This window comes from Caenorhabditis briggsae (assembly GCF_000004555.2).
Source record: "Caenorhabditis briggsae complete genome, chrIII, whole genome shotgun sequence".
Taxonomy (NCBI): Eukaryota; Metazoa; Nematoda; class Chromadorea; order Rhabditida; family Rhabditidae; genus Caenorhabditis; species Caenorhabditis briggsae.
The window spans coordinates 5015251-5042711 of NC_013490.2; the positions used below are offsets into that span (position 1 = coordinate 5015251).

The 27461-nt window shown below is 39.4% G+C and overlaps 7 protein-coding genes across 7 annotated transcripts in view; 4 read left to right on the top strand and 3 right to left on the bottom strand.

The window, feature by feature from the left end:
- Positions 1–578: 578 nt before the first annotated feature.
- On the top strand, positions 579–12434 carry CBG18375 (the record flags this gene model as incomplete). The annotated part of the gene is made up of 17 exons (XM_045243721.1): positions 579–689; positions 3630–3770; positions 3820–4029; positions 4890–5311; positions 5363–5836; positions 6824–7011; positions 7200–7271; positions 8646–8795; positions 8842–8935; positions 9012–9471; positions 9964–10047; positions 10134–10282; positions 10328–10545; positions 10594–10775; positions 10828–10982; positions 11029–11464; positions 12237–12434. 17 exons carry the CDS (start codon positions 579–581, stop codon positions 12432–12434), a joined length of 3744 nt encoding a protein of 1247 aa, XP_045096462.1.
- A 352-nt stretch (positions 12435–12786) lies between these two features.
- Cbr-rab-33 lies at positions 12787–14143 on the bottom strand (the record flags this gene model as incomplete). The annotated part of the gene is made up of 4 exons (XM_002642324.1): positions 12787–13011; positions 13068–13212; positions 13261–13508; positions 13829–14143. The coding sequence occupies 4 exons, from the start codon at positions 14141–14143 to the stop codon at positions 12787–12789; spliced, it is 933 nt and encodes a 310-aa protein (XP_002642370.1).
- A 190-nt stretch (positions 14144–14333) lies between these two features.
- On the bottom strand, positions 14334–15486 carry Cbr-taf-11.3 (the record flags this gene model as incomplete). Its single annotated transcript, XM_045243722.1, has 6 exons — positions 14334–14486; positions 14534–14633; positions 14679–14794; positions 14839–15162; positions 15211–15313; positions 15362–15486. 6 exons carry the CDS (start codon positions 15484–15486, stop codon positions 14334–14336), a joined length of 921 nt encoding a protein of 306 aa, XP_045096461.1.
- Positions 15487–15749: 263 nt separating this feature from the next.
- CBG26003 lies at positions 15750–16098 on the top strand (the record flags this gene model as incomplete). Its single annotated transcript, XM_045243723.1, has 2 exons — positions 15750–15840; positions 15884–16098. The coding sequence occupies 2 exons, from the start codon at positions 15750–15752 to the stop codon at positions 16096–16098; spliced, it is 306 nt and encodes a 101-aa protein (XP_045100092.1).
- A 257-nt stretch (positions 16099–16355) lies between these two features.
- Positions 16356–16892, bottom strand: Cbr-sip-1 (the record flags this gene model as incomplete). The annotated part of the gene is made up of 2 exons (XM_002642322.1): positions 16356–16566; positions 16618–16892. The coding sequence occupies 2 exons, from the start codon at positions 16890–16892 to the stop codon at positions 16356–16358; spliced, it is 486 nt and encodes a 161-aa protein (XP_002642368.1).
- A 482-nt stretch (positions 16893–17374) lies between these two features.
- Positions 17375–19760, top strand: CBG18370 (the record flags this gene model as incomplete). Its single annotated transcript, XM_045243724.1, has 6 exons — positions 17375–17414; positions 17459–17535; positions 17570–17667; positions 17719–18169; positions 18215–18400; positions 18450–19760. The coding sequence occupies 6 exons, from the start codon at positions 17375–17377 to the stop codon at positions 19758–19760; spliced, it is 2163 nt and encodes a 720-aa protein (XP_045096460.1).
- Positions 19761–26912: 7152 nt separating this feature from the next.
- Positions 26913–27461, top strand: part of Cbr-unc-49 — a gene marked incomplete at both ends in the record, with an annotated part of 15047 nt that continues 14498 nt past the window's right edge. Inside the window, one exon of the mRNA XM_045243725.1 lies at positions 26913–26986. Coding sequence (XP_045096459.1) covers positions 26913–26986 — 74 coding nt within the window. The remainder of the gene's footprint in view (positions 26987–27461) is intronic.

Genomic DNA, 27461 nt, shown 5'->3' on the forward strand with positions numbered 1-27461 from the left:
TGTCAATCATATCCGCCCGAAAAGGGAATATTATCAGTGTGAAACGAACGAACGAAAAGGAGAAGAAGACTCGCGACGTCCAAACAGTAGTATTTAGGTCAATTATTCAACATATCCGCCGTCCGTATTTCGTCCCCCGTATGTTACAATTTTATCAATTGTACTTGCCTCTTCTTTGTATCTCTGTATCCCATATTTATCATATTGTTTATCACTTTTGTCTCTTTCTTGGTATCCCGAAACCTTCTGTATTCTTTTGTTCATTTCGGTACCAGCCACCTTGTTTCTCCTCTCCACTTCTTATCTTTTTTATTTGATTGACGACGTGGCAACATTACTGTTTAACTACTTCTTCTTCATCTTCTTTTTTTTCTACCTCTCCTCAGAATTCGTTCACATAGTCTTTTATGAATCATCTCTTTGATTTGATATTTCCACTCAATCCTTTTCTCTTTATTCTACTTCCCACCTTTCTTTTTTAGTTTTATCTTCATGGGAACATTCAAATAATTCATTAGGCCCTCCCTGTTCGCTATATCTTCAAAAGCCCTACCGCCAATCGGTCATTTTTCCAGGAGATGTCCTCTTACTTTGGCGCTTCTGGTGCCTCATCAGCGCCGGATCCCTGTTCACGACAAAGTCCAGCCGCAATCAGGTTTCAGAGAAAAGCATCCACCGGATCGGCACCTGTGAGTTTTCCTATTTTTTATTGGAGTGTTGGGGAGATTTATTTGTTTTGGTGTGCCGTATTTCCTATAATAGAACCCACCCAAACCGTCTACTTTTAATTCATATATCTCGGTTTCTCAAACAGATATCAAAATTTTGTCAACTGATAAAATATTGGTGGTATTGCGATAATTAATTTATCAGTTGACAGTTTTTTGATATCTAATACAGAAACCGAGATAAACTCGCTCAAAATTTGAAAGTCGACACCTGCCGGCTGAAAAACGCGGTCGGCTGCCGACCTTTTAATTTTGAGTCAATTTATCTCGGTTTCTGTAAAATATATAAAAAAGTTGTCAACTAATAAAATGTTTATTACAATATCACCAATATTTTATTAAATGAGTAAATTTTGATATCTTTTACAGGAATCGAGATAATTGAGCTCAAACTTGACAGTGTGGTTTGGACTGAATAACTGCAATTTTGAACTGGTTAAGAAAAATTGGATTTTCAAAAACAAATTTCAAAAAAGTTGAAACAAATTTCTCACAAAATCTTACTGTACTCCCGAAAACTTGAAATCTAACCTATAATTGTATTTTTGAGTATTTTAAGTTGAGCCAACATTTTGAAACTACTATGTTTCTAGGTGATCTCTACCCTGAATCCAATTTAGAATGATTTCATAACCAATCTCGCGATGACAATACAAAATTTTCAAAAATCTATTTTTTCGAAATTCCTTGAATTTTGGTAAAATTCTGACTAGACCTATTTAAATTTTGTTCCTTATTGGCTTGAGTGACTTCGGGAAAATCGCCACCAAACGTTTTGCAACCGCTGTCTATTGAGACATTTTGCACTCTGAAATTCAAAAAGGTCCACATTTTAATTTTTCACGATTTTTTTTGAACTTCGAAAAACTAGGTTCCTCGAATTTGAGAAGGTTTTAAAACCTGTAAATTCATGTTCCTCCTTCCTTGTATGTACTTTCCAAATCACATCAACTTTGGTTCCCAAACACTTTCCTTTCTTCGAAACCCTTTTTATCAGTAAATCAATTCCTGTAGATCCTGTAGGTTTTTATCAATCCAGTTCATCATGCACACTCCTCAAAAAATCTCGGAAATTTTTTCCCACGATAGAAGACTCCTCCTCCTATATCTTTTTTTCCGTCCAAAGTCATTGAATCCGTCCGGTCGTTTTCCACTTTTCTCCTCTCTACACTTCTTGTTTTTTATCGCCACCCCGTGTCACTATCATATCCATGTAGACATTCGTCGCGTTTTGCACTTTTCCTTCTTTTTTCTAGCTGGTTTAGTTTATATGCGAATATAGAGAGAGGCAGAAGGGTTTCAAAAGGGCAAAACTATCTCCGAGGAAGAAAAGGGAACGATTTGAAGATGATGACACCTTCAATGAAAACGTGTTGTTTCTTTTTTATGCCGATGTTTTCCCCCTCTACTACTAACATAATATCCCGTTGTGTTACTCCGCCTGATTGCTCTAATTTCCTTTTTCTTTCTCGAGAAGATATCTAATTGGAAACTTAACAAGTTGGATTGGAAGTTTTCTGTCTATAGGATATCCTGATTTCCCGTATTCACTTTTCTTATGTCATATTTTTTGAGATGTCCTTCATGCTGAAGTACTACCGTATTTCCTCTAATAGAAGGGCTCCTTAACTTTTAACTTTGAGCCCATTTATCTTGGTTCCTGTGAAAGATATCAAAAAGTGGTCAACTAACAAAATATTTTTGATAGTATGATAAACAGTTTTTTAGTTGACAAATTTCTGATACCTTTAACAGGAATCGAGATAATTAAGCTCAAAATTAAAGGTTTGGGTGGGGTAGACCTTGACAAAACTAAATTTGATATTTCAGTACTTTGTAAAATGTTTCATACAGTTTTTTGATTTTTTTTTGTTTATCCGGATTTTCCGATTTTTTGTAATTAAGAAATATACATCCTGAAACTTGATCAGTGTTTTTTTAAAGTCTTGAAGTTCCGTTTTTGTTGTAAAACTACCGTAAACACCCCAATAGAAGGCAACCCTGTACTTGCACTTCGAGCCACTTTATCTCGGTTTTTGTAACAGATATCAAAAAGGGGTTAAATGATAAAATATTTTTGATGTGATAATAAATATTTTGTCAGTTGACCACTTTTCAATATCAGTTACAAGAACCGGGATAAATTACCTGAAAGTTAACAAATCGGTGGTGGCCGGCCTCTTAACTTTGAGCCTAAATATCTCGGCTCCTTTGAGAAATATCAAAAAGTGGTCAACTGACAAAATGCTTATTATGATATCAGAAACATCTTGCCTGTAAGTCAATTTTTGATATCTGTTACAGGAACCGAATTATATGGGCATAAAGTGCGGTTTTCTATTGTGCTTACGGTAGCTACTCAGTTTCCCAATTAAAAAATTCACCCGACAACTATTTGCTTTAAAAAAACTTCTCATCTGCCCTAATGATCAATTAAAATACAATTGAATCCCGTTCCAGTTAGATTTTTACTACTACCCCACAGTCGGCAACCTTTTCATCTTTTTTGTTCCACATTCTCCCATTTCAAACATTTTCTTTTCCTTATCCATTCATATGAACTTATCTTGATATCATCTCTTCCGAATGTACTGATATATTTCCGAAAAATTACAAAATCTTCTTCTCCCTCTACTCCTACCACCCATCTGTTTATCACTCTGTTCCCTCCGTTTAAATGGGGTCAAGATCATTTAATCAGTGTCTCACACACTATTCTTCTTCTTTTCCGAAATTCCCTCTCTCGTTTATAACTGTTCGTAATCCTTGATGATAGGCGGTACAGAGGGAAATAATATAGGCAAGAAGAAGAAGCAAAACTGAAATATAGAGAAAGTGTTCGGAAAAAATACAGGCTTTCTGGGGAGATCAAATAGATCAATCATCATTATTCTATTTCAGTCAGTTCCACCTCCATCGGTACCTCCGCCGGAGAGCAGTGCTGACGAAGAGGAGCCAAGAGCAAGCACAAATAACAATTGCTCGTCCACATCTACAGTAGCCGCCCCAACAAGAGAACCTACGAGAGTCTCTACTCTTAAAGTATAACTTATGAATTTAGAATACAGTACACCAAAAAAGAGAATTTCAGAGAGAAGAGAAGGAGAAAAGACAAAAGGAACGTATGGAAAAAGAGAGGAAGGAGTTGGAAGAGAAACGAGTGAGAGAAGACGAAATGAAAAAAGAGGAGAGTAATCACACAACACATCCATCTCTAGGAGAACGAACCAGTTATGTGGAAGAGCCACCGTCAACGACGACTACATTGGATCGGAGGGATCGGAAAGCGGAGAAGGCGTTGGTAAGAAGGCTCTGAGAATGTTAATTGAAAGTTTTGAAATATTGGATGTTTACTTTTTAGTAAAATTTTATACAAATGAGATACCGTAAAACCTATAATCGCACGGTCCCCTAACTTTTAAATTTGAGTCAATTTATCTAGGTTCCTGTGAGAGATATCAAAAATGTGTCAACTGACAAAGCATTTTTGATATTATGATAAACATATTGTCAGTTTATCACTTTTGATATCTTCTTCAGGAAATGAGCTATGTGAGCTCAAAGTTGACGGTTTGGGGCGCGTACTACATTTTCAAAATAGGAAAACTCACAGGTGCCGATCCGTTGGATGCTTTTCTCTGAAACCTGATTGCGGCTGTAGGTCAGAGTCGTTCAATTGTTTTGAAATTTTCAAAAAATGATAAACAAATTAAGAGCTTTATTTTTGCAGTTGAAAAGTTTTTAGTCCAATTTCATCCAAAAGAGATATGCTACTTGAAATCGACGCAACTCAAAGTTGAATCTCAAGAGCTAGCTGTTTTAACTGGAAAATGAATTCAAAATTTTTATCTCTAGCACTATGTCTTATCAATTAAAATCGATTAAAACCTTGGAAATACACAGACAAAGTTCCATGCTCATACTTTTCTAGATTTATTACATCTTTCCTTTAAAACCTGTAAGGGCTCCTAATTTTTAATTTTGAACCAATGTATCTCGTTTCCTGACAAAGATATAAAGAAGTTGTCAATTGATAAAACTTCCATTATAACATCAAACGTTTTTATCAGTTGACACATTTTTGCTATCTTGCACAGGAGCCAAGAAAATATAACTTAAACTTGACAGGGTTATACAAAATCGAATGTTACATATTTTCAGGTCCGACGAATCACAAATGAAATGCAAATGGCCACATATGTCCAACAAATTGATTTATCTGCAGTTAAACAGCCAGTCGGTGCCTACACTCAAGGAGTCTTCAGAATCAGAATGCTCCGATTCGCAGAAGCAATCCTCCGACGAGCATTCTGGACACTCGGAAAGTTCATTGCTAACCACAAACTATTTTCAATTTTCGTCGCTCTTGCCTGTTTTGCTAGTGCCTTTATTCTTCCATCCCTACACAAGGATCAGATCTTCATCGATCTTCCATTTACGCACATTCTCGGATCCGACAGTGACGTCATCAGCAATGGAATAGGAATTACGCCTAAAAACCAAGAGTTTAATTCTTCGAATCCCGCATTTTCGTGCATGAAATGGCGGGACAACAATCATTTTGCGGTGCTTCTCAAGACAATGTAAGAGGAAGAAAAGATCGTTATGATATTTATGTACATAGAGAATTTCAGGACGTCAAGAGATACAATCCTTCGAAAAGATGCAGTTCTAGCATACACAGCTTTGAAGAAAAAGTTAGATCATTTCCCCGTTGAAAAACGAGAATTTATGGTTCAATGCTCTTTGGAATGCGAGACTGATAAGGATATGGTTGATAGAATTATCAAAAAGAGTCCACAAGTCGCTCTCACATATCCAGAGACTTTTGTGAGCATGAGCAAAGATTCTACCAACTTGACACGTGTCTATTTGGGTGCATCTATCGGAGGAGTCGAGACAGATACAGATGGAGCAATTTCCAAAGCCACTTCTCTTTTGATGAACTTTGAGTTGAAGAATGATTTGACCGGAAAAGAACACAATTTTTGGCACAGGCATTTTGAGGAGCAAACGAAGTTGACAGCTGCTTCGAATATTTCTCTGATGTCTTGGTCTCCAGAAACATTCAAAGATGCTGTCGTTTCTTCCTTGAAAAATCAGTATTGGTAAGATATTGTAGATTTTAGTCTGAGAAGGGAAGAATAGGATTTCGTAAAATCTAGTTAGGGTATTCATTCTGACGTCATGGTTTCGACGTCTTCTGCATTCAGAATTTTCAAATTAACGAAAATCTTTCAAGAAAATGCAAAGTTAGAAACATTTGTCATGGATTTCCGGCTATTTTGATATCCATATTGTCATCAGGGAATAACTATAACGTTAGAATTTTCCTTTTTGACAAAGTTTTAGAATATGAATGTTGACGTCTTCTGAATTCGGACCTTCAATTTTTCAAAATATGGAGAGTATAACTTAGACTGTATAAGCATCAAAACTTCGGCTCCGCGTCACTTCGAAACAGTCATTTCGAAACCGTGGTAATACAGACGAATGGATGAATTTCGAACTACAAAACGATTTTAGGGTTATCAAATATGCCTTTTTTGATAGAAAAAATTCTAAAATCCGAAAAAAACCTGAATTTCGAAAAAAAAACTTTTTATTTGGAAATTTTGAGAGCTTCAGAAGTTGTTCTTTCAGAAAAAGCGTATTTAAAAACCCTACGAATCACTTTGTAGTCTGAAATTCATCCATTCACCAGTATTACCACAGTTTTGAAATTACCGGTTTCGAAATGTCTGGTTTCGAAGCGAAACTTCAGAAATTAAATGGGAAATTAAATTTTTCTTACCTTTAAAACTATGAATTTCCAATGGGCTTTACATTTATTTGGCTTTGTGATGCACCAGGCAACTCATCTGATCAGGAAGCATTACGTTGAATTCCCGAATTTCCATTCTGACCTCAATCACGCATTCAATTGACGTCGTCAGCTGTTCTTTGAATATATATATATATATATATATCACTCTCTTTATTTTCCATCAGAAATTATTGATGTCTGTAGACTTGCTGTAGAAAGAAATCCTTTTTTGCTCCTCAATGAGCACTCGGGTCTTCTGCACCCACAATGAATGTTTTTCCTGTTCCAGGTGTCTTCAATTCTGCTTCATCATCCTTTTTGTGTTCTGCCTTTTCGGATCTTTTGGAAGCAATGCGTATCAGGTAGTTATTTTCTGGCTATCCTTCAAACCTGAAAGTTCTATTTTCGTTTTATTTCAGTCGAAGCCATGTCTTGGCATCATGATATTCATCACGATATCCGCCGTTTCAATCACAGGTATGACGAAGAAAGGGGAGGGGAGAAGAAGAAGCCTTACTCCTAACAACAATTATTCCGCTAATTTTGGATTCAAAATTTTCGGATTAATATTATTCAAATCTTGAAATTGTGAAATATAATCCTTGTCCCCGGTTCTTTCTCTGTTTTTTTTCTTTTTCCTTCCAATTCCCAAATCCTTGTTGCAGGTCTTTCAATGCAATTCTACAGAAATCTTCCTGTTGATCCATTGGTTTATCCCATTTGTTTTGTCACCATTGGTAAGTTTCTCCTTGAATTATTTATTTTTCTTTTCCTTAACAACGTCTTCTCAATTATTCAAAAGAAGAGGAGCCTCCTCTAGGAGAAGGAATCCGAGACCAATTATCGTATATTTTCTGACTTTCATCTCTTATTTCATAAATCTTTGCTTTGAGAAAAGAAAAGAGTTGAGATGCAAAAGTTTATAGCTCACTAGTCAGTTTTTAGTGCTATTACTTCCATTTTAATGACCCCAAATAAATTTAGTATGTCGAAAAAACCCAAAAACCCACAGAAGATATAAAATTCTTGGTTGTTAAAAACGCATTTTCCTGTTTTCCCAGAAATATTTGTTTGTTGTCAAAACTGAATACATTGATACGATAAATATAGAATCAAACGTTTTGTGGGGAGAGAAACTCAAAACAGTATTCTATTTACTTTTTGTATGGCCGTTTTTTTTCAGTTTTCAAAAGTTTTACATTTGTTCTTGTTTCCTGTCAATTTTCGGAATGTAGATGGTTTTGATCATTGAGTTGAACATTTAGTTTTGTTTTGAAATTCACAAGTCTACAGAATTGAGGAAGTTTTTGGTTCATATTTCAGAAAATTACGAAAAATTCGTAAATTTCAGAAAAATCTGATAATTTTGACAAAACTATGAAACACAGATTTGCCAGAAAAAATCTGACAATTTTAAAACATTCAGAAATTTGGAACCATTTAAAAATAGCAACATTTGGAATGGAAAATATAGCAGAGAAAATAGTTTTTCTAATTTTTCTCTCTTATATTAATTTAATCTGATTTTAATGAAGCTTTGGGTTTTGAAGATACTTGGTGTTCTCGGAACTTTCGGATTTTTGGATTTTCGGAATTTCTGTTTTAGCAATAAATACGATTTTTTAAATTAATAAGAATTAATAAGATTTCGAAAATATGTTTTTAATTTTGATTTTGTGAAAATACGAAACTTTAGAGATTGTGAAATTCTGAAATTCTGAGGTTTTGATATTCTGAGATTCTAAAAATTTGAGAGTTTGAAGTTCTGAGATTTTGAGATTCTGAGATTCTGAGATTCTGAGATTCTGAAATCCTGAGATTCTGGGATTCTGAGATTTTGAGAATCTGAGATTCTGAGAATCTGAAATTCTTAGATTCAAAGATTTCGAGATTTGTAGATTTTGTGTTTTTGAGATTCTAAGATTCTGAGATTTTTGAATTTTTGGAGTTTAGGATATTCCTTGAATTTTCGAAAAATTCTTAGAACCAAAATAACCGACTAGAAACAGAATTTTGTCACCTCCTTGAAAGAAAAAAAAATCTGAACAGCCCTCTCCTGTCAGCTCATAGGATTACTGTAGCTCGAAATTATCAATTTTCTTGACTTCTAGGTATTGGTCTCCTGTGGTTGTTCCAATTGCACTTCAGCTGGTCTCGATACTCCTCGGCGGCTGTCCACCCGACTGAGAAAATTGCGTTTATTCTTGCTCACGATGGTCCTGGAATCGCTGCCAGCGCAGTCGTCATTGTCCTGACATTCCGTTAGTTTTAGAAATCTCTTTTAAAAATATTTTTCTCTTTTTCCAGTTGCAATGGGAGCAGCTATTCAGAATGGTCATATGGTATCCTCGTTCCTTGGAATCGCTTCTTCGGTTGCCATTCTTTTGGTGTTCACTGTCTGGTACGGCATAATCTTTTGAAAATATACCTAATCTTTGATAATCTTTGGTAATCTTTGAAATATCCAAAAGTTTCAGCTTCAATTCGGTGTTCGTATTCGTCGGTGGAAGTCGTGAAGCCCGCGGAGTGAAATGGTATCAAATTTTCAAAACCGGAGACACCCACTTCACAGCTCCTCAACTCGCTTCGTTCGACTCTGCGTCTCTTTTCTCTCTCCATGATCGTCTTCTGGATTCTCGTCCGTGTGCTTCGAGAGCCGTCGGAGCATTTGTGATCAGTCCAAAGATTAGATACCCGATTCTTGTTCTTTGTACCGCCTATGTCTTCTTCGCCATTTATGGATTCTACAACACAGGAATTGATATCAAAGAGGAATACTTCCTTCCATCCGGATCATCAGAGAAATCATTCATTGAGCAATACAGGGATCAATTTGGAAAGACCACTCAATTTGTGGAATTAACCATCGAAAGCAGTATCGAGTACCATGACCATGAAGTTCAAAACAGTATTTTTGATATAATGGATTTTGCTATTGTGAGTTTCTACTTTCTCGAATTTGACCTGTCGTAAACACTCTAATATGATACTCTAATAGAATGCCTTTCAAACCGTCCACTTTTAGCCTATATATCTTTTTTCCTGTAAAAGATATCAAGATGTGGTCAACTAACAAAATGTTTTTGGTATTGTAATTAAAATTTTGCCAGTGGACCACTTTTTGATATCTGTTACAGGAGCTGAGATTTGTGGGTTCAAAGTTGACAAGTCGTCCCCGTTAAGAGGTCGGCAGCCAACTTGTCCACTTTGAGCCCACATATCTCAACTCCTGTAACATATGTATATCAAAATGTAGTCAACCGGCACAGTGTTAATTATAATATCAAAAATGTTTTGTTAGCGGACCACTTTTTGATACCTGTTACAGGAACCAAGATAAATTGGCTCAAAGTTCAAAAATATGTGCTCTTGTATTACAGGTTTTACAGTAATTAGAGAATACAATTCTTCATTTTTATAATTTTTCAGGCCGAAGGATACGCCACCCGAGCTGTCAACTGGCTAGCGGAATTCGCGAAATTCGAAAAAGCGAGCATTTATGATGTGAATCCGGTGAGTTTAAACGTCTCCATTGACAACCTTCTCTCTTCTTTTCTCTTTTCTTCCGCAATATTCTATTCCTTTTTTCTTTTATTCAGGACACCTTCGTGCCAGTCGTCAATCTCGTCTTTCTTCCATCCGAAACTTATCGAAAATACACTTCCGATATTGTTATGGACCGATTCCAAACTCAAATTATCAAATCGAGAATGTATTTGGAGCTGACTGCCAAGGGATTCGCCGAGAGGTTATAGTTTTTTTTAAATATAAAATTCTAAAAATGGAATTTCAGAACATCCTTCGTTGACATGATTCTGAAAAAAGCCGCTGCTAAAGGAATCCCATTTTCCGTTGATATCCCAGCTTCAATGTCTCTTCGTCACGATATTAGCGTTTTCACTTCTGGAATGGTTGCATTCGGAGTTGCTATTGTGATGCTGTTCATTGTTTCGTTGCTCCTTCTGGGTCAACCAGCTCTTACTGTCATGCTCCTTATCACTTCCATCGCAGGTATTTAACGAAGCCTTTTGGGTTACTGTAGTTTCAAAGTCCTTTTAGTGCTCGGTGAGACCGTCGGCTACGCCTACTACTGGTCCGTCCCAATGAACATTGTCACTCTGACCATGGCTCTTGCCGGAAACGCTTTGACTTGCGTTATCGTAATGGCATTCTGCTACAGCTACTCCATGTCCGGGAAGTCTCAGATCCGTGCTGGAGTTAGAATTCAGTACACTTTCCAAGTAAGAATTTAGAATTAAACAAACAACTTCAAAAAAGTTCCAAATCTTTCAGGCCACTCTGATCCCAGTTCTTTTTGCTTGCATCGTCCCTGTTCTCACCTTCCTTCCATTGCTCTACGTGGATGTTCCAGTCGTCCATCATCTTTTTAAAATTGTGGTTTTGAATGCGACTGCTTCCTTGATCCACTACCTCTTCTTCTTGCCGAAGTAAGGATGGTCCAATCCTTTATCTCTAGAAAATCTGACTTTCCAGCATGATGCTTGCCTTCTCCGAACGTTTTGGATTCTCCTGCTCCTCATTGAGCTGCGCCGAATTGTGTTGCGACATGGATGACGAATCTTCAATCTATTATATTCCAACTGGAGGTCGAGCTGTCCATCCAGAAGGTCTTTATCATCATCCATCCTACACGTACACCGTTCCCAAACCACTAATGAACGCTCCACCACCACACTACCTGGCAATTGCTGCTCCACCAGTCAATTCGATTTACGGGCAGGCTGAGTATGCATCAAGAGGAGAAATGAAGAGAGAGTCAAGAAGGCATAGAAGGCATAGTGAATCATCTGTTGGTGCATCGGAAACCGATGGAACACCAAGAAGGGATCGAGAACGAGAATCAAGACGGCGACGACAACGGAGAGCTGTTAGCAGGGATAGCGAGATTTATGAGGATCTTCCAAGCCCGGTAAACACATAAATTTTCACATTATTTTTTCCGGAACATCTTGTAATTGCGCTCAAACGCGAATCACAGGGATCGAATTGCTGGGGTATGCGGTTGTGCTCAAATGATTAGGGGCGTGTCAGCTGGAAATTTCCTTTCGTTTTCAATTTTTCCACGCCCCTCTCATTAGAGCGAATCCGCATACCACAGCAGTTCGAACCCTGTGGCGAATGACTGGAATACTACAGTAAAACTAGCGCTGGTCTCGACGCGCACAGGGTTCGATCTGCTGTGGTATGCTGTTGCGCTAAAATGAGAAAGTGACGTGACGAAGTTTTACGTCGTTTGAAATTGAACGTTGAAAAATTTCTCGCTATTATGCCGCGTTCAAAGTTGATTTCCAGGAGTAATTTCCTGGAAAAACGCTGTCCAAAGCTGCCATTGTTTTCCAGAGGCCTCCGCTTCGAGACCCGCCGTAAATCGACATGAATCAACAGAGAGAACACAGCCAAAACGAGTGATACAGTAGTTTAGCGTTAATGGAGATCTGGAAAACAATGGCAGCTTTGGACAGCGTTTTTCCAGGAAATTTCTCCTGGAAATCAACTTTGAACGCGGCATTATAAGTTGGTTTTTTCACTAAATCTTCGCCACGCCACTTTCTCATTAGAGCGCAACAGCATGCCAAAACAGTTCGAACCCTGTGGACGGAAAAGCTTTAAATTGAAAAAAAAACGCGGGAAAAACAATCCGAAAAGAAACATTGAGAATAAATTCAATGAATACTTTCCAGAGAGTGGTAACATCATCCCGCTCAACATCTCCACGTCGTCAACAACCAGGAAGTATGCGTCGCCAGAATCATTCTGTTCCATCAAATCCACGTCCACAAGCCTTCCACTACGAGGAAGGTGCTCAATGGCGTCCATACGTTCAGCCATCGCCATACATGTTCTATCCGGGACCAGTTTATGGACAACAAAGACGCTAATTATACAGAAATATCTAATACAAAAAATCTCTCAGGGACCCCCTTCTATAACCTATTCTCATCATCCTTATCTTCCACCGTGACAAGTCCTCGACCCCCTTTTCAACTCTCTCTCCTGCCACGTTCTTTCATGTTGCCTATGGTGCTGCTTTTATCGTTATCGTAGTATTATGATTTATTGAACATCTTCTTGCTTATTTATTTACTTTTATATAATTACATTGACAATAAATGATTTTGAAAAAAAAAGGAAGGAGGTTTTTACACACAAACATAAGAAAGAACCCAGTTAGTAGATGAAAAAGTTAGGAAATGCTTGCACAACAAAAAACCCATTTGAATTTCCTAAAAGTCAGCAACAGAAGCCTTCTTCTTCAACGTTCCCAGCTTCATTAGCTTTCAGAATCAGACGCTCCTGTTCCTTTTGTTGCCTTTCGTCTTGTGATTGAACATGCATCGGTTTGCTCTGCTGAAGTTTATGAAGAAGAGTCAAGAAGATCGATTCCACGTGATCGGCTTCAGAAGCAGCTTTGGCAGATGTCTCGAACAACGCCATATTGTTGCGGTCGGCGAACATCTGGAAAGAAAATTTTGACTTTGAATTGATAAGCTCTACTTGAATTATTTGAATACCTGTGCTTCATCTGTTGACACTCGATTCGTACATTCCACATCACACTTATTGCCAATCAGAATACGAGGAACTTCACTATCGCCTACCAATCCATGTTTTTCACATTCTTTGATCCACAGAGCCAAGTCATTGAACGATTCACGACTGGAAATTTTTTGCTGAAACTAATAATAAGATCTTCAAAATTCTTACCATGTCACATCATAAACGAAAACTACAGCGTTCACATTACGATAATAGTGAGCAACGATCGACTGGCGGTACCGTTCTTGTCCAGCTGTGTCCCATAGTTGCACGCGTAGGAGTTCGTTCTCGATCACACAACTTCTCTCCCTGAAGTCTACTCCAATGGTGGCTTCTGTGTGCTCTGGGAATCGTCCGCAACAGAATCTGAATGACAGACATGTTTTGCCAACTGCAGCGTTTCCGACTATGATAACCTGAAATATGGCAATATAGTAACAATACTATTATTCTGGTATCGGAGCTGTAGACGAGAAACATAGGTGGCCGTGGCCGAGGGTCCCACAGCGAAAACTATCGTAACCTAATTTTTTTCGATTTCCCTTTGTTAGTTTTCCGATTTTTTTGGGGAATAATAACGGGCGAACCGACGAAAATTACAAAAAATCGAGACACTACATTCTGAAAATAAAATATATGTTTAGCTTACGATAGTTGTCGTTTTGGGACCTTCGGCCACGACCACCGGAGTTTCTCTTCCACAGCTCCGATTTTTTGTACTAGAATAATAACCTACCTTGAATGTTCGTTTTTGCTTATAGGTTTTATTCGAGGATGGCGCCAAAGCCATTTTCTTCGGTACTGTAGAGGATGATTCAGGTGCAGATGGGATAGGCGGTGGAACTGTTGGAGCTGCGGTAGGATACGGTACGCGAACAGGAGTCGAGGATGCTGCCGGGGCGATTTCCTCAATATCAGCCGCCGGATTCGGTGGAACTGGCTCGCACGTCATTTCCTCTGGATGTGTCGCAGTGACTTGTCTTGGTGGATCGATTACTGTGGCATAGGTGGAAAACTGAGGAGGAGGGATGTGGACATGGTGCTCAGACATCCTTATAAATAATATAGCTCATAGAAAACATATATAGTGAGATTGGGAAGATATATGATTATGTTGGCTGACATTTTAGTAGAAACAAACAATTCATCAACAATTGAGACCTTTATTAAAAACAAAAAGAAAACTGGCATATAAAACCCGATCAAAATGAGATCTAACAACGATTGATATAATATTAAATTTAATATTTCTGTCCATACGGTGGCCAGAGTTTGCCCTCCTGATACAACTTTTTGAATGCTGTATTGACATGGTGGGGCTGAATGGGCTTGGTTCCTTCATTCGAAGCATCCCGTATTTCCACTGCTTCTTCAACTATCTCACCAATGAACATCTAAAAAGAATACCTATTTAAACTGGTAAGTTTATTGAATAACAAACCTTTGCTAGTGCGGAAATAGCAAGAGCCACAGTCTCCGTTGGAGCAGATCCAGTCACTTCAGTGATAATGTTTTTGATTGGTTGTCTTCGGAACTTGGATCTAAATAGATTGATTTCTCTATTATAAATTGAAATGTATGTTTACTTTCTGAAAGCTTCGTAGCGGTCCAGTTGCTCTCTTGTTAAATTCGCTATAAGAAGTTCTCGTGCAATGATGACTTCCTCCTTGACACCAGTATCAACAGTATTTTGTTCTAGACTCTGAATACACTATTAGAAAGAATTATCATCAGAAGATGTGAAACCTTATCAGTAAAAGAAGATCCACGTCTTGTAGCGGCTGCTTTATGCTCCGATCGAGATGAGAACATTGAAGCGTTTGCTATTTGAGGAGCTTGATAGCTCGAATTTTTTGTTGGTTGAACTAAATTTGCATTTGCATCGATTTCCATTTGTTGAGTTTCGTCAAGGTAGGGATCGCCGACGTCGAGTGTGTCATAGTTTCGATCAGGAGACTTTGTTGTTTCATTTGTAGCAATTGGTTCATTATAGTATGAAGAAAAACTTGAAGAGCTGGATACCGTAGGCGCGCTGCTCGAATATCCATTTTCTGATTGATTAGAGACAGCCTACAAATTAAACATTCACTTTTTTGATTTATATCAATATATTATTACATGTTGTTCTTGGTAGTCTTCTTGAGAGACGGATTCCATGCTTTGGTTTGGGGAAAGTTCTACCCGCTGCGAATCTTCACGAATAGTCTGTTCATCTTCACTGCTACAGTTGTGAAATTCTTCAAGGAAGGCCAATTCAGTATCAAATTACCTCATTTCCAAGTCTTGAAGAATCGCCACATTGGATTTCTCATTTTCAACCTCGTTTTCGTTATCACTGTTATCGCTGTCACTGAGTCCACCGAATAGGTCATCCGCTGCGCCTTTTGTTGTCATTCTGGAAATTTTAAATTACAGATTTATGATTTTTTTATTCATTTATGAAATTTCATCACACTGAAGGAGGTTAGACACCTCGAAAAGCCATCCGTTCCTTCATGAGAACACGTCATGAACACTGATTCTCTACCGTCTCTTAGCCATCGTGCGTGTTAATGGAGCGCATCAGCTGCTGTCAGTCGTGTACTTCACTCGGACAAGATATAAAAGTTTTGTAATTTCCCACTCGTTTCACACCAATTTCTCTCTCGAATTTCTAGATGGCCAGCACAATTCCAGTAACTATCGATTTTTCGGGTGGAGCTGAGTTCCTAGTAAAAGCAAAAGTTCAAAAAGTGCAAATTCCTGCAGGTAATTTATCAGATAAAGTCCTAATTACAACAACCTGTTGCAGACTCAACTCTGCGGGATGTTCTCAAATTTGTAAGGGACAATCTCGTAACAGATGTACACAGGATGAACATGCTGCTAAATGAAGATGCTAGTGAAGTTGCACATGGTGTGATTACACTGATCAACGACACAGACACCGGTCTTCTATCAGAATACGATACCACAATCGAAGCTGGTGATACGATTACTTTTGTCTCCACACTTCATGGAGGTTAATTGTTCTGAATACTTTGTCAATTTTTGAAAATACAGTTTTGATGATTTCTTAAATTAATTTCGAAGAGCGTTTGTTTTCGAGATATGATAGATTCATACTCGAAATAAAGGAGAACTCCGCATCGGAGGCAATAAAGACCACCAAAAAAAAAGATCGCGGAGGAAGAACTATTTTCGAAAGTGAAAAAAAGAACAACAATTTCTGCATGACACATTTTTATTCGGATGCTTTCAATGTACAATCTAGAGGGGGGCAATTAGTGCTTTCCGGTGGTGGTGGTGGTGTTGGTTGGCTTGTTGCCCTGAGTGACAGCATGGCCTTGGGTGGTGTGGATTGGAATGGCACGGATGTTCGAGTGAGCTCCAGTCTTTGGAACATCGATGGTCATCTGTCCGTCCTTGTTGATGGCGGTGTGGATGTGAGCCAAGTCGACGTTCTTTGGGAGAGTGAACTGGCGAGTGAAGGATCTGAAAATGTAATTTTAGATGAAGAACTGATCAATTAGCTCTTGAAAGTACCTCTTGCTGTATCCGTGCTCAGTCTTGACCTCGTGGTGTCCCTCGATGGTGAGAATGTTGCCCTCAAGGTTGACCTTCAACTCCTCTGGCTTGAAAGCAGCGACGTCGAGCTTGACGGCGAACTTGTTGTCGTTGTCCTCGACCTCGTTGAGCTGTTGTGGCACGATGTTGTTGAAGTTGTTGAGCATGTTCATGCGCTGGGACCAGTATGGCATCAGTGGCTCGAACTCGCGGAAGAGTCCCATTGGGCGACCGGTGTATGGGCAGATGGACATGGTTGAGTAGTACTTGTTAGATGAGAGGAAAATCAAATCGTCTGAGGAAATGGCGAAATCTCTCGCCTTTTATACTCCAACATTGTGTGGAGCTTGATCTTGTTTACTTGTTTATTTGTTTACTTGTTTACAGTGTTTTCGAGATCATCGAGACAATTCTGGAAGACCGCGCACCGGATTCTGTGCAGATCAAACACTAAATTTGACGAAAATTTGCAGATTTTCAGGATTTTCAGTTTTTTTTCGTCTTGAATTTTTGTTTCTCATTTCCAAGCTTTTTTCAAGATATCTTGTCATGCTTTCAGACAAATTTTGTTCAAACACCCTCCAAAAATTCTCATAAACCGTGTCAAGCCCCGAAAAAGACGCCAGCACCATCCAGTCGACGCTTTCCTGATTTTTTCACGACGTGGCCGTAAATCTACAAGAGATTCAGGATCAAGATAAATAGGAGAAATCCAGAAATTAGGTCCTCACAAAAAATGCCGACCGAGCTAGAAAGCGTAAGAACGCGACAAATTGGTGGGTTAATGAATACAAATCTCAATAAAATCCCTAATTTTCAGTCGCCTTGCGGACCATGATCAACTTAAATGAGCCAGTTATCAGCTCAGGAGTCAAAGAACCTGTAATTCTCCATTCTGTGAGATTTTTGAAGTTATTTCGTCTATTTGTAGGTGTGGAAGATTTTGGTTCTCGACAAGGCTGCTCAAGATATTATCTCTCCACTTCTTCCAGTCAAACAACTCAGAGATCTGGGAGTCACACTTCATCTGTAAGATTTTTTTTTTCAAATTTTCGGCAAAAATTTTCAAATCTGTTGCAGACTTCTCGGAGCTCGCCGTGAGCCACTTACCGATGTTCCAGCTGTGTATTTTGTATCTCCCACTGATGAAAACATTGACTTGATGAGCGAGGATCTCAAAAAAGCAATGTATGATTCATTCTACTGCAATTTCATCTCTCCACTTGCTCGTCCTCGATTGGAATCTCTTGCTTCTGCAGCTGTCCATGGTGGAGCTGTTGCTCAAGTACAGAAGGTAGTGGACCAATACCTTAATTTCATCTCACTGGAAGATGATCTTTTTGTTCTCCGTCGCTACAACGAGAATAGCACTTTCTCCTATTTCTCAATGAACTCACCAGGAACATCTGAAGTTACCGTTAACGCTATGCTCGATTCAGTTGCCGATGGTTTGTTTGCAGTTTGTGCTACAATGGGAATCGTCCCAATTATCAGATGCCCGAAAGGAAATGCAGCAGAAATGGTTGCAAAGGTATCAGTGTTGAATTGAGACGAAAAATGAATTATATTCCTACAGAGGCTAGATCAAAAACTTAGGGATAATCTGAGAGACTCCCGTAATAACTTGTTCACAATGGATGGTGTTCGGATGGGTCTCCTACAAACAACTCGTCCACTTATGGTGATTGGTGATCGCGGTGCCGATCTTGCAACAATGCTTCATCACACGTGGACCTATCAGGCCCTGATGCACGATGTCTTGGTGGGTTTTATAATTTTTACAGCCAAAGAAATACATAATAAGTGTTTAGGAACTCGACCAAAACCGTGTAACAATTACCAATTCTGGTAAAAAGAAGGAATACGATATGGGAACCGGAGGAACGGACAAACTATGGAAGAATCACAAGGGAAGTGCATTCCCAGCTGTGGCTGAGGCAGTTCAAGGGGACCTGGATGCTTACAGAAGCAGTGAGGAAGAAATTAAACGATTGAAGCAGGCGATGGGTATGAGTGGAGAAAGTGATGCTGCTGATGAAGCCATGACGACTCTTCTCGCCGATACTACTGCTAAACTTGGATCTACTGTTACTAGTCTCCCCCAACTGCTTGAAGCTAAGCGACTTATTGACTTGCACACAAATGTTGCCACAACTCTGCTTGATGTGATTAAAGAAAGAAAGTTGGATGTGTTGTTTGAACTTGAGCAAAAACTGTTGCAACATTCTCCACTCGGTATGTTTGAAAGCTTTGAGAGCTTTGAAATTAATCACAAATACTTTATAGACCAACCCGTAACACAATTTCTGGGAAGCATTAGTAATCAGGAAGACGTTCTCCGTGTACTGATTATCGCCTTCCTATGTCAAGAAACTGTGAATCAGAAGAGCTACGAGGAGATGATGAGCTTGCTCCGTGAGAAAGGAATTGAAGAATCAGCATTGAAACAAGTACAAAAGCTCAAGTATGTCGAAATTCTTTGTAAAATTACTGATCGGACCATTTTCAGATCGATTTCCCAACTCGGTTCTCGTTTAGCCAGTTCATCTCACACGGAAGAACATCAAGGAGCTGGAACAAAAACAATAGGAATGTTCAATAAATTACTGAACCATGGATCGAAATTCGTAATGGAAGGAGTCAAAAATCTTGTTCCAAAAGCACATCATCTTCCGCTGACCAAACTGGTTGACACACTCAACACGCCTCCATCATCTGCTGGAATTTCGGCTGTTGGAATCAATCAAATGATGGGAGGATCATCGCAAGCACCGGATATCGATGAGACGTATTGCTTCTTCGACCCAAAGTTGATGCATCAGCCGACCAAAGAGTTTGTTTTACCTTTTTCTAAGATTACTGTGAAAGTGTTTTGCAGAACGATCGCATTGGCTCGACAACAAGCGGCTCAAGACATTGTTCTCTTTGTTGTGGGTGGAGGAAATTATGTAGAATATCAGAATCTCGCAGATTACGGTATGCTTCTTTATTTCTTTTTCCTTTCTCTTCGCCCAATTATCTTTTTTTTAGGGAAAAGCAAGAACCTAATGCGAGTAACGTATGGATGTACAGAACTTGTCAACCCAACTCAATTCTGCGACCAGGTTCGTCCCCTCTCATAGCTTTCTGGGGAATTTTCTGTCTCTCTGCCTGCTTTTTTTTCTGACGCAGAACTGACTTGATTTGATTTCCAACGCATCCATTCTCGACACTCTTCACCATTCACCGTAGTTTTTCTGTCGACGACTCCTTTTGCTCTTTCCTTTTCCTCCATAACCAATGCGAATCAAATTAGAACGGCGCGCCGTGCGCGGTGAGAAAAGAATGAATGAACGAGATTTTCAACATGAGCCAAAAAGCTGCGGCAATGATCTGTAACATAAAAGCAAAAAGAATGCCTCAGCAAAAAAACTTGATTATAAAAAATGCCGCCTCCAGGATGTTCAGCGCATTTTTTATTACAACGTCATCTTCCGCCGTCGCCTCTCTATTTATTATCATAACCGAATTTATGCAGTAACTTTTGACCTCGCCCACAAGCCTCTTTTGCCCTCGTGGCCTCAATGAATCAACGCCGTTCGACCGCTGATCTGACCCCCTGTGGAATACTCTATGCTGGTTTCGACACGTTTCTTCTTGTCTGAACGACTAAAGATGGCCGGAGAGAATAAGTTCAAACACATTTTTGTTTCCAGAACATGATATCTAAACAACGGCTGTCGTAGCCGCCGTAAATGGCAAATCAAATTGGGGATCTTCCCTTGAACACATTTCCCATTTTTTCTTCCCTCTTCAATCTGCATTTTTATTCCTCTCCCGTGTTCTTCTCTTCATCTTAGAAATGTAGTTCTACAAAATCCCTTGAGACCGTGTTTAGAGTGATGACAGTTGACAAGTTTCCCGCTCGATTTGTCGTCTGATTTGATGCGATGTTTGGAATGCGTGCTTTCGAATGTGGAGTGAATTATTTGGATAGAGTCCAAGTCCTATGGATGCCTTATTTACATATTTGTCACAAGCCAGGCTTTCTTCAGAAGTTTCAAGGCCTGGCCCGTTTTGACAACGATTTTCCGTCGCATAAGAAGCTTGCCAAGAACCGTTTTTCATCAAAAAACATTTTTACACGGACCCTGAAAATCTCCAGGCCCTCGAACCCGGCCCTGATTTTTAAGTGGGCCATATATGTTCTTATTACACACCCGGGAAGCAATTGAACCCTGCCAGAGGTGGTTATTATCTGCATACACATACAGAATCCAGTCTCTATGACTCCGGTCCTATTTTATGACTTTTGTAACGATTTCCCTTTCCTTCCTGACTGCTAGAAGTTCCTCTTTCTCCAGAATAGAGCAGAATAAGAGCAATTATGTTTCTGCTAGTTTCTTTGCTCAATTAATCTCAAGATGTGCAGCTAGAACAGGAAGGATGGGCGAAAAAATGACGTCGAAGTTAGTTTTCTGCAAAAAAAATCATCTTCTCTGGCAGAGAATCTCTGCGAAATTTTGAAAGAAGAGAAACAGAAGAAATCAAATAATCAAGTTCTCTTTATGACTCTCTTTTCGACGGACTCTGGTAGTTCAACTCTTTCTTCCACTCCGCGTGGTCATGTCCGTCCGGACACATCGTCCATCAGCATCGGACGACGTGTTAGCAGTCAGAGTGGGCGCCACACTCCTCCTCTGGGGACGCCGACCATAATCCAGTCGAAGAGTCGCTGCTGGGTTCGGAAAGGAAGGAGCAGTCGAATGAGACGAACATTCCACACTGACAAAACACATCCGTCTTTGTGTCGCCGACAACTTTCCTCACAGGCCTTGCTTCATTTTTTTTTTTGAGTTTTTTTCTAGTCTAGTCTGATTGTTTAGCAGTATCGGGTTATTGAGTTCCACTCGACTTTTTAGGATTCCAGGATGCCATCGTCGCTTTTTGACAAAACATTATGGCACACCAACAAAGTTTCGTTTTGCAGGTCTCAAAAATATGGTTATATTGAGTCCCTTTTTTCCAGCCACCGTTTTATTATTTCTAAGACAATGAGGTATAGAAATGCGATGGTTCCAAGAAGTCGTTTGTAATTCAAATTTCTTCGTTTTTGTTTTTTTCTAGTATTCAAAAGAGATCTCGAGATTTTTCTGGGAATTCAATCGTTATACGCGTTATAAGCCAAATAATACATTGATGCCAAGAATGTAGTTGTCAAGAAAACCGTTTTCCACAGATCGGGGTCTTCTTCCGCAGGAGCTCTCCGTCAGCTTTCCCGGCACGATGACGTGATTCAGCTCGTCATCATTATCGCATTCTTTCTTCTTTCTTCCTCTTCTCTTCATTTGTATCTTCTGTTATATTTTTTGCGACATTTTGTAAGTGTGAAAAGAAATATTTTGTGGATTCTTTCTTTCGCGGTGGCCTGAAAAAAGGATAGAAAGTAGTTTCTGGACGACCCGAAGAAACCGCGCCGCCCTGTGAAGAACAAGAGCAGACACTTCTTTTTTGCTGCTTCTTCCCCTTCTTCCTTCTTCTTCTTCTTACTCCTACTTTGTTTGGAAAGTGAGGGAGGAGTAGAAGCAAAGAATAGTAAGGATGGGGGGCTGGGCCCCCACTCGAGAAGACCTCCCATTCGTGATTATCACGTGATGTTCATTGTCTTTATAGAGATGACTACCACTACTATTGCTGTTGGCCTCAATTCTTCTCGAAAATTGTTTTTGAGGCACAGCAACAAACGGATCGAGAGGAAGAAAACTGGATTGTGCTTAATTACTGATTTGGCTGAAAATGTCTGAAAATATCTGGAATTGACTTGAAAAACAAGGGGCTTGATGAACTACGATGGATGCTCGTAATCCTCTTTTATTGGGGAATCTTGATCGCCGTCTCAAGCCAATTAACAAGAACCACGTAATTTGCATATTCCCTTTGTGTTGAATTTCTTCTGGTGCGGCAGGAGATAAAGAAGGAGGCAAAACATGGAAAACGAAAATGCATTTGGCAGATTAGTCGATTAGACGAAAAATGGACATACCGTAGGTTTATGGAGCCTTTCGTCGTCGTTGTCGTCCTACCAATCCAATCCAATCTGTTGAGTATTTCACAATGGAATTTGTGTGGAATATTTGGTTGATCTTGTTCTTTTTTGCTTCTCAAATGCGTCATTTAGCTTCCGTGCGTTTTTTTTCAATCGGGGAATACTTTCGGAGGACCACCGTTTCATCATCGTAAGAATGCCGTTTTAATGGTTCTCTTATTCTCCTGCCGTGTGCGTCAATCCAGAGAGTACGTTTCCTGGGTCCCGGGGCGCCGTGTTTCTGAGTTGATCCAAAAAGACATGAAGATGACGGGTCTTTTGAATTCAGAAATTTAATGACTCGTGAACGACAGAGCTGTGAAGAAGTGAAACGGGGCGCCGCCGCAGGGCAAAATAGCTGGGAACATATTCAGCCACAGCTTAGAACAACCTATTTGCGGAAACAATTCGGTTGTTCGAGATTTTTTTTCAAAAAACATTTTTCGCTACAAAAGTATTTCTAGTGGTTTGAACTATGATTGGGCGAGTGATTTCAGAATGACTGTGAGAGAGGCGTGGACCGATGATGATGGATCCTCAACTCTGGTGTTTCGTCTGGGAACCACGTGTGTGTGTCTTATTTTTAAACTAGGTTTACTCTTCTCTCTTCTCCTTTCCTCAAATAGTTTTAGTCCACTTTACTCATCACCCCCCCCCCCCCAGTGCTTGAATCACTCAGTGCGGAGCATTTTTTCCTTCTCTCCTTCGGACCAGGCATACACTTGCACAATCTGTCCTTCTCCGCACCCGCACCGCCCGGTTGCGCCCATCCTTTTCTTCTTCTTCTTCTCCTTCATTCGTTGAGCTTCTTCTTCATCGTCGTCTTCTTCTACTTTGTATTTTCGTCCGTTTTCTTCTAGTTTCGCATCTTCTTCTGGACCTGGTGCTTATGAAGTACACCCATCACAAGATGGTCTTCCTTTTTCACGTTTTTTTGTTCAAAGTCTTTCCGAAGCACAAAGCTTCAATTTTTCTAATGCGGAAGTACGAGTTGCTCGGCTGGAAAAAGTGGGTCGGATTACTTTCTTACGCAGCGAACATATCAAAAACCAGTTCGGCTCATTTCCCTTTTTTAGGAGCTCAAACTTCGAAATATTAGGCTCATTTCTTTTTTAGAATGCAAGGAGTGCAGGCTCTGGTCAAGGAATAATGACCTTTTTGAAATCTGAAGCTTCTACTACGCCATCTGAGTCTTCGCGCATCGAATCACAAAAAGTCCAACATTCTATTTTTCCCCTTTTTCAGCACCCCCCCCCCTCCCATCTCGTTCCTCTTCTTTTTTCTCTCCAGCGAATTACAAACGACTTCTTGGAACCATCGTTCATTCTTTTATCTCTTCAGAAATGTTTTTGGAGTTATTCTCGCTAACAAAGAAGAACATCTCTCTCCTTCCCGAGCCTTCATCCCCGGAACTTTTTGAATAATTATGCATTCTTTTTTCAGCTTACACGTCTCGGACGCACCTCGGATTAAAAGACGCCCTGCTGCAGATGCTGTTGCTCTTCCGAACCATACTGGTCTTTTCTTCTTCTTCCCGATTTTTTTTGCAACGCCTCTCCCCAGAAAATAGGGGCGGAGTCATCATCATCGGCTCTCAAACCCCCGCCCCTCTTTTTTGTTCCCTTTTTTCTTGGACCTTCTATCTTTCAAATTCAGCTCCTTTCTATTTCTCCTAAAATATTCCTCTCTTTCCTTTTTTCTTGTTAAATAATATTTCCAGTTTTCTCCTCTTCCTGTTCCCGGAATTTTTCTGAAAGCCCTAATTTATACGGTAGCCTTGTAATTTATTGTGATTATTTATTGTAAGTGTGTATGTGTGGTTGTTGTATGGTGCACAGAAAGAAAAGAAAATATATAGAAAAGAATGTTTCTGGGGTGAATCAGAGAAAAGATAGATGTGAAGAGATGAGTGGATGGATTCACCGGAAATTAGAGCCAGAACTTTTGCTCTTTGAGCAAAATGAAAGAAAAAAACAAAAAGAAAAGATAGATGAGATGGATGCAGATGTGTGGATTGGTATGTAAGTTCATTTGGAAGATTGGATTTCAGAGTAGTTTCAGAGCTTTTTGGGAATTTGGAAGTTTCGATTCTTTGATCTATTTTTTCTTCGTTCCCCCCACCAGATCCATTTCAAAATCTGGATTAAGATTCAGTGACCCGAAACGATTAAACTTAGAGATCATCGCCGGAAAACCTAAATGAACTCCAGATGCTTCCTTCAATCCCTCTAAGCCACGCCCCCTTTTTTCCCTTCCTTCTGAAATTTCTCACTTCTTTTTTCCCTTCTTTTTTTCTCGCTGGTGACAACTGACCCACTCTTTTTTATCACCCGTTTTATTGTATTATAATTACGAACAAGCCAAACGACACCTCACTTTTTCTTCAATTTTTCTTCTTCTTCAAAGATTTCTCTTTCCGAAACACTAGAAGCTTCGAAGACTCTGGCTGGCCATTTTCTGTATCGAATATCATTTTTATTTTCTCTCATATCATTTCGTATCGTCTTGGGAAATCCGATACAGGTGTCGTGTAACGAGACGGAATGTCAAATTTTAATGCTTTTTTAGTCTTTTTTTTAGTCCGAAAATTCAGGATCTATGCAAAGTATTCCCGTTTCCTTCTTTTTAAAACCCATTCTCTGATTTTGAAATGTTGGCTGTCAGTGACAGAAATGGAATGGAATATGTAGTTTTTTTTCCAGTTTTAGTAGTTCCTTATTCTAAAAAAATTGGTCGGGAAATGAAAGGACCAAAAAGTTTGGTTTCAAAAAATTTTCCTCTCGTTTTTTTTTCTTTTGATTACTGTAGTTACCGTATTCGCTATAATGGAGAGGGATTAATATATCCCTACTTTGACTTTCATTATCTCAAGTTCTATAAGAGATATGAAAAATGTGTCAACTGACAAAATGTTAATTATAATATTAATAAAATTTCCTCAGTTGACACATTTCTAATATCTTTCACAGTACCCGAGATATATGGGCTCAAAGTTAACAGGTCGGCAGCCGATAGCGCAGCTCAACTAGCAGGCGCCGATTTTTTAATTTTGAGCAAATTTATCTCGGTTCCTGTGAAAGATATCAAAGAGTTGTCAACTGATAAATTGTTTGTCATAAAATCCCAGACGTTTTATTAGTTGACAAATTTTTGATATCTTTCACATCAACCGAGATATATATGCTCAAAGTTAAGAGGTTGGCAGCCAACCGCGTAGCTCGCAGCGCCAACTTGTCTACTTTTAGCCAATTAATCTAGGTTCCTGTGAAAGATAAAAAAGTTGTCAACTAACAAAATGTTCATCATAATATCAAAAAAGGTTTATCAGTTGATACATTCTCCATATCTTTTATATGAGCCGATATAAATTGGTTCAAAGTTGACGGTTTTGGCTGGCTTCTATTAGAGGAACTACGGTATTTGTAGAGGGGCCATTCTATTAGGGGGAACACAGAAACATAATTGTACTGTTTTCTTATTAAGATTTTAGAAACTTCCTATCACAAACATTTTATCAGTCGAATGGTCCCCACAAGGACCAGGCATAAAACCACGTCTTCAGGAGCTTGTCTGAAATCCAGCTGTTTTCGATCCAGATAACCATCTGATTCCCAGCCATTAATCAAGCCACTCTTTGTACTTTTTTCTTGTACTTTATCTAAATCTCATTCCACCAATCACTGATCTCAATCTCACTGCTCCGATCCCAGTTCAATCGCGTGCTCCTCCAAGTCTCTCTTCGGATGACGTGCTTGATCTTTTCTCGCCCTTTCCTCCTTCTCTTCCGAATGTTTATATCTTTTTTTCCTTTCCTTGACCATCTCTTATCTCAAATCCATTCCAGAGGGTCCTCTCTCCTCCTCTCTCCTCTCTCGTTCCCGCGAACAGTTGGGCTCCTTGCTCCCTCCCTCTCTCCACGTATCATCATCTCAATCACTTTCTGGCGACTTCTCTACCCGTCAGCGCCGCACCGTGTTCTCCCGTGTTGGCTCAACTTGTGCGTGTTTTACATCTTTTCTTGCTCCCGGGGGCCTCCCCTTCTACTCATCTAGTTGTCACCACCGGATTCTCTCTACTCTCTGTCTCTATCTCTTCAAAAGAGACAGCCCTCCCGTTTCGCTCCCTATCAACTACGGATTATGATCTTCATCTTCTTCTTGTTCTGCAGCAGTAGTTGTTGAAGACCACAACACGATCCCAAGGAATCCAGATGACACGGCCTTTAATATTCGTCGTCTTGCTCACTGCACAAATTTGTCTACACGTCGTACTGTGTCAGGATGAGTAAGTTGACACTTTTCTGGTTTTTTTGGTTTCAGGGAGACTATAAATAATCTATCGAAGCCAGAGGGCATAAAAACCCCAGGTATAGCTTATAACTTACTAGGGAGCTATCTGAACATGTCCCCGAGTTACACTTCATGACCTATATCATTAGAAAGCCCACGAAATTCTGATTCAGAATATGTTTTCCTTTCTTGCGAAACGGCGGTGAGCTTCGAGAAAATGATGCCTAAAGAATTTCTACAATCCTTCTTATTCTCTCTCTGCTGACCACTATCCGCTCGAAAAAAGTAGCCGTAAAAATGAAACATCATCTAATCCTTTGTGGTCCCTTTTTCTTTCTTTTTTTTCGTACTGCTCTCCTTGAATGGGTGGCATTAGAGAGTGATATCAAGATGGCGGCTACTAAGAGATTATTTTAAAATATTTCTTTTTTCTTTATTCTCTCTTTTCCCCCCTCCCTGATTACCTTTGA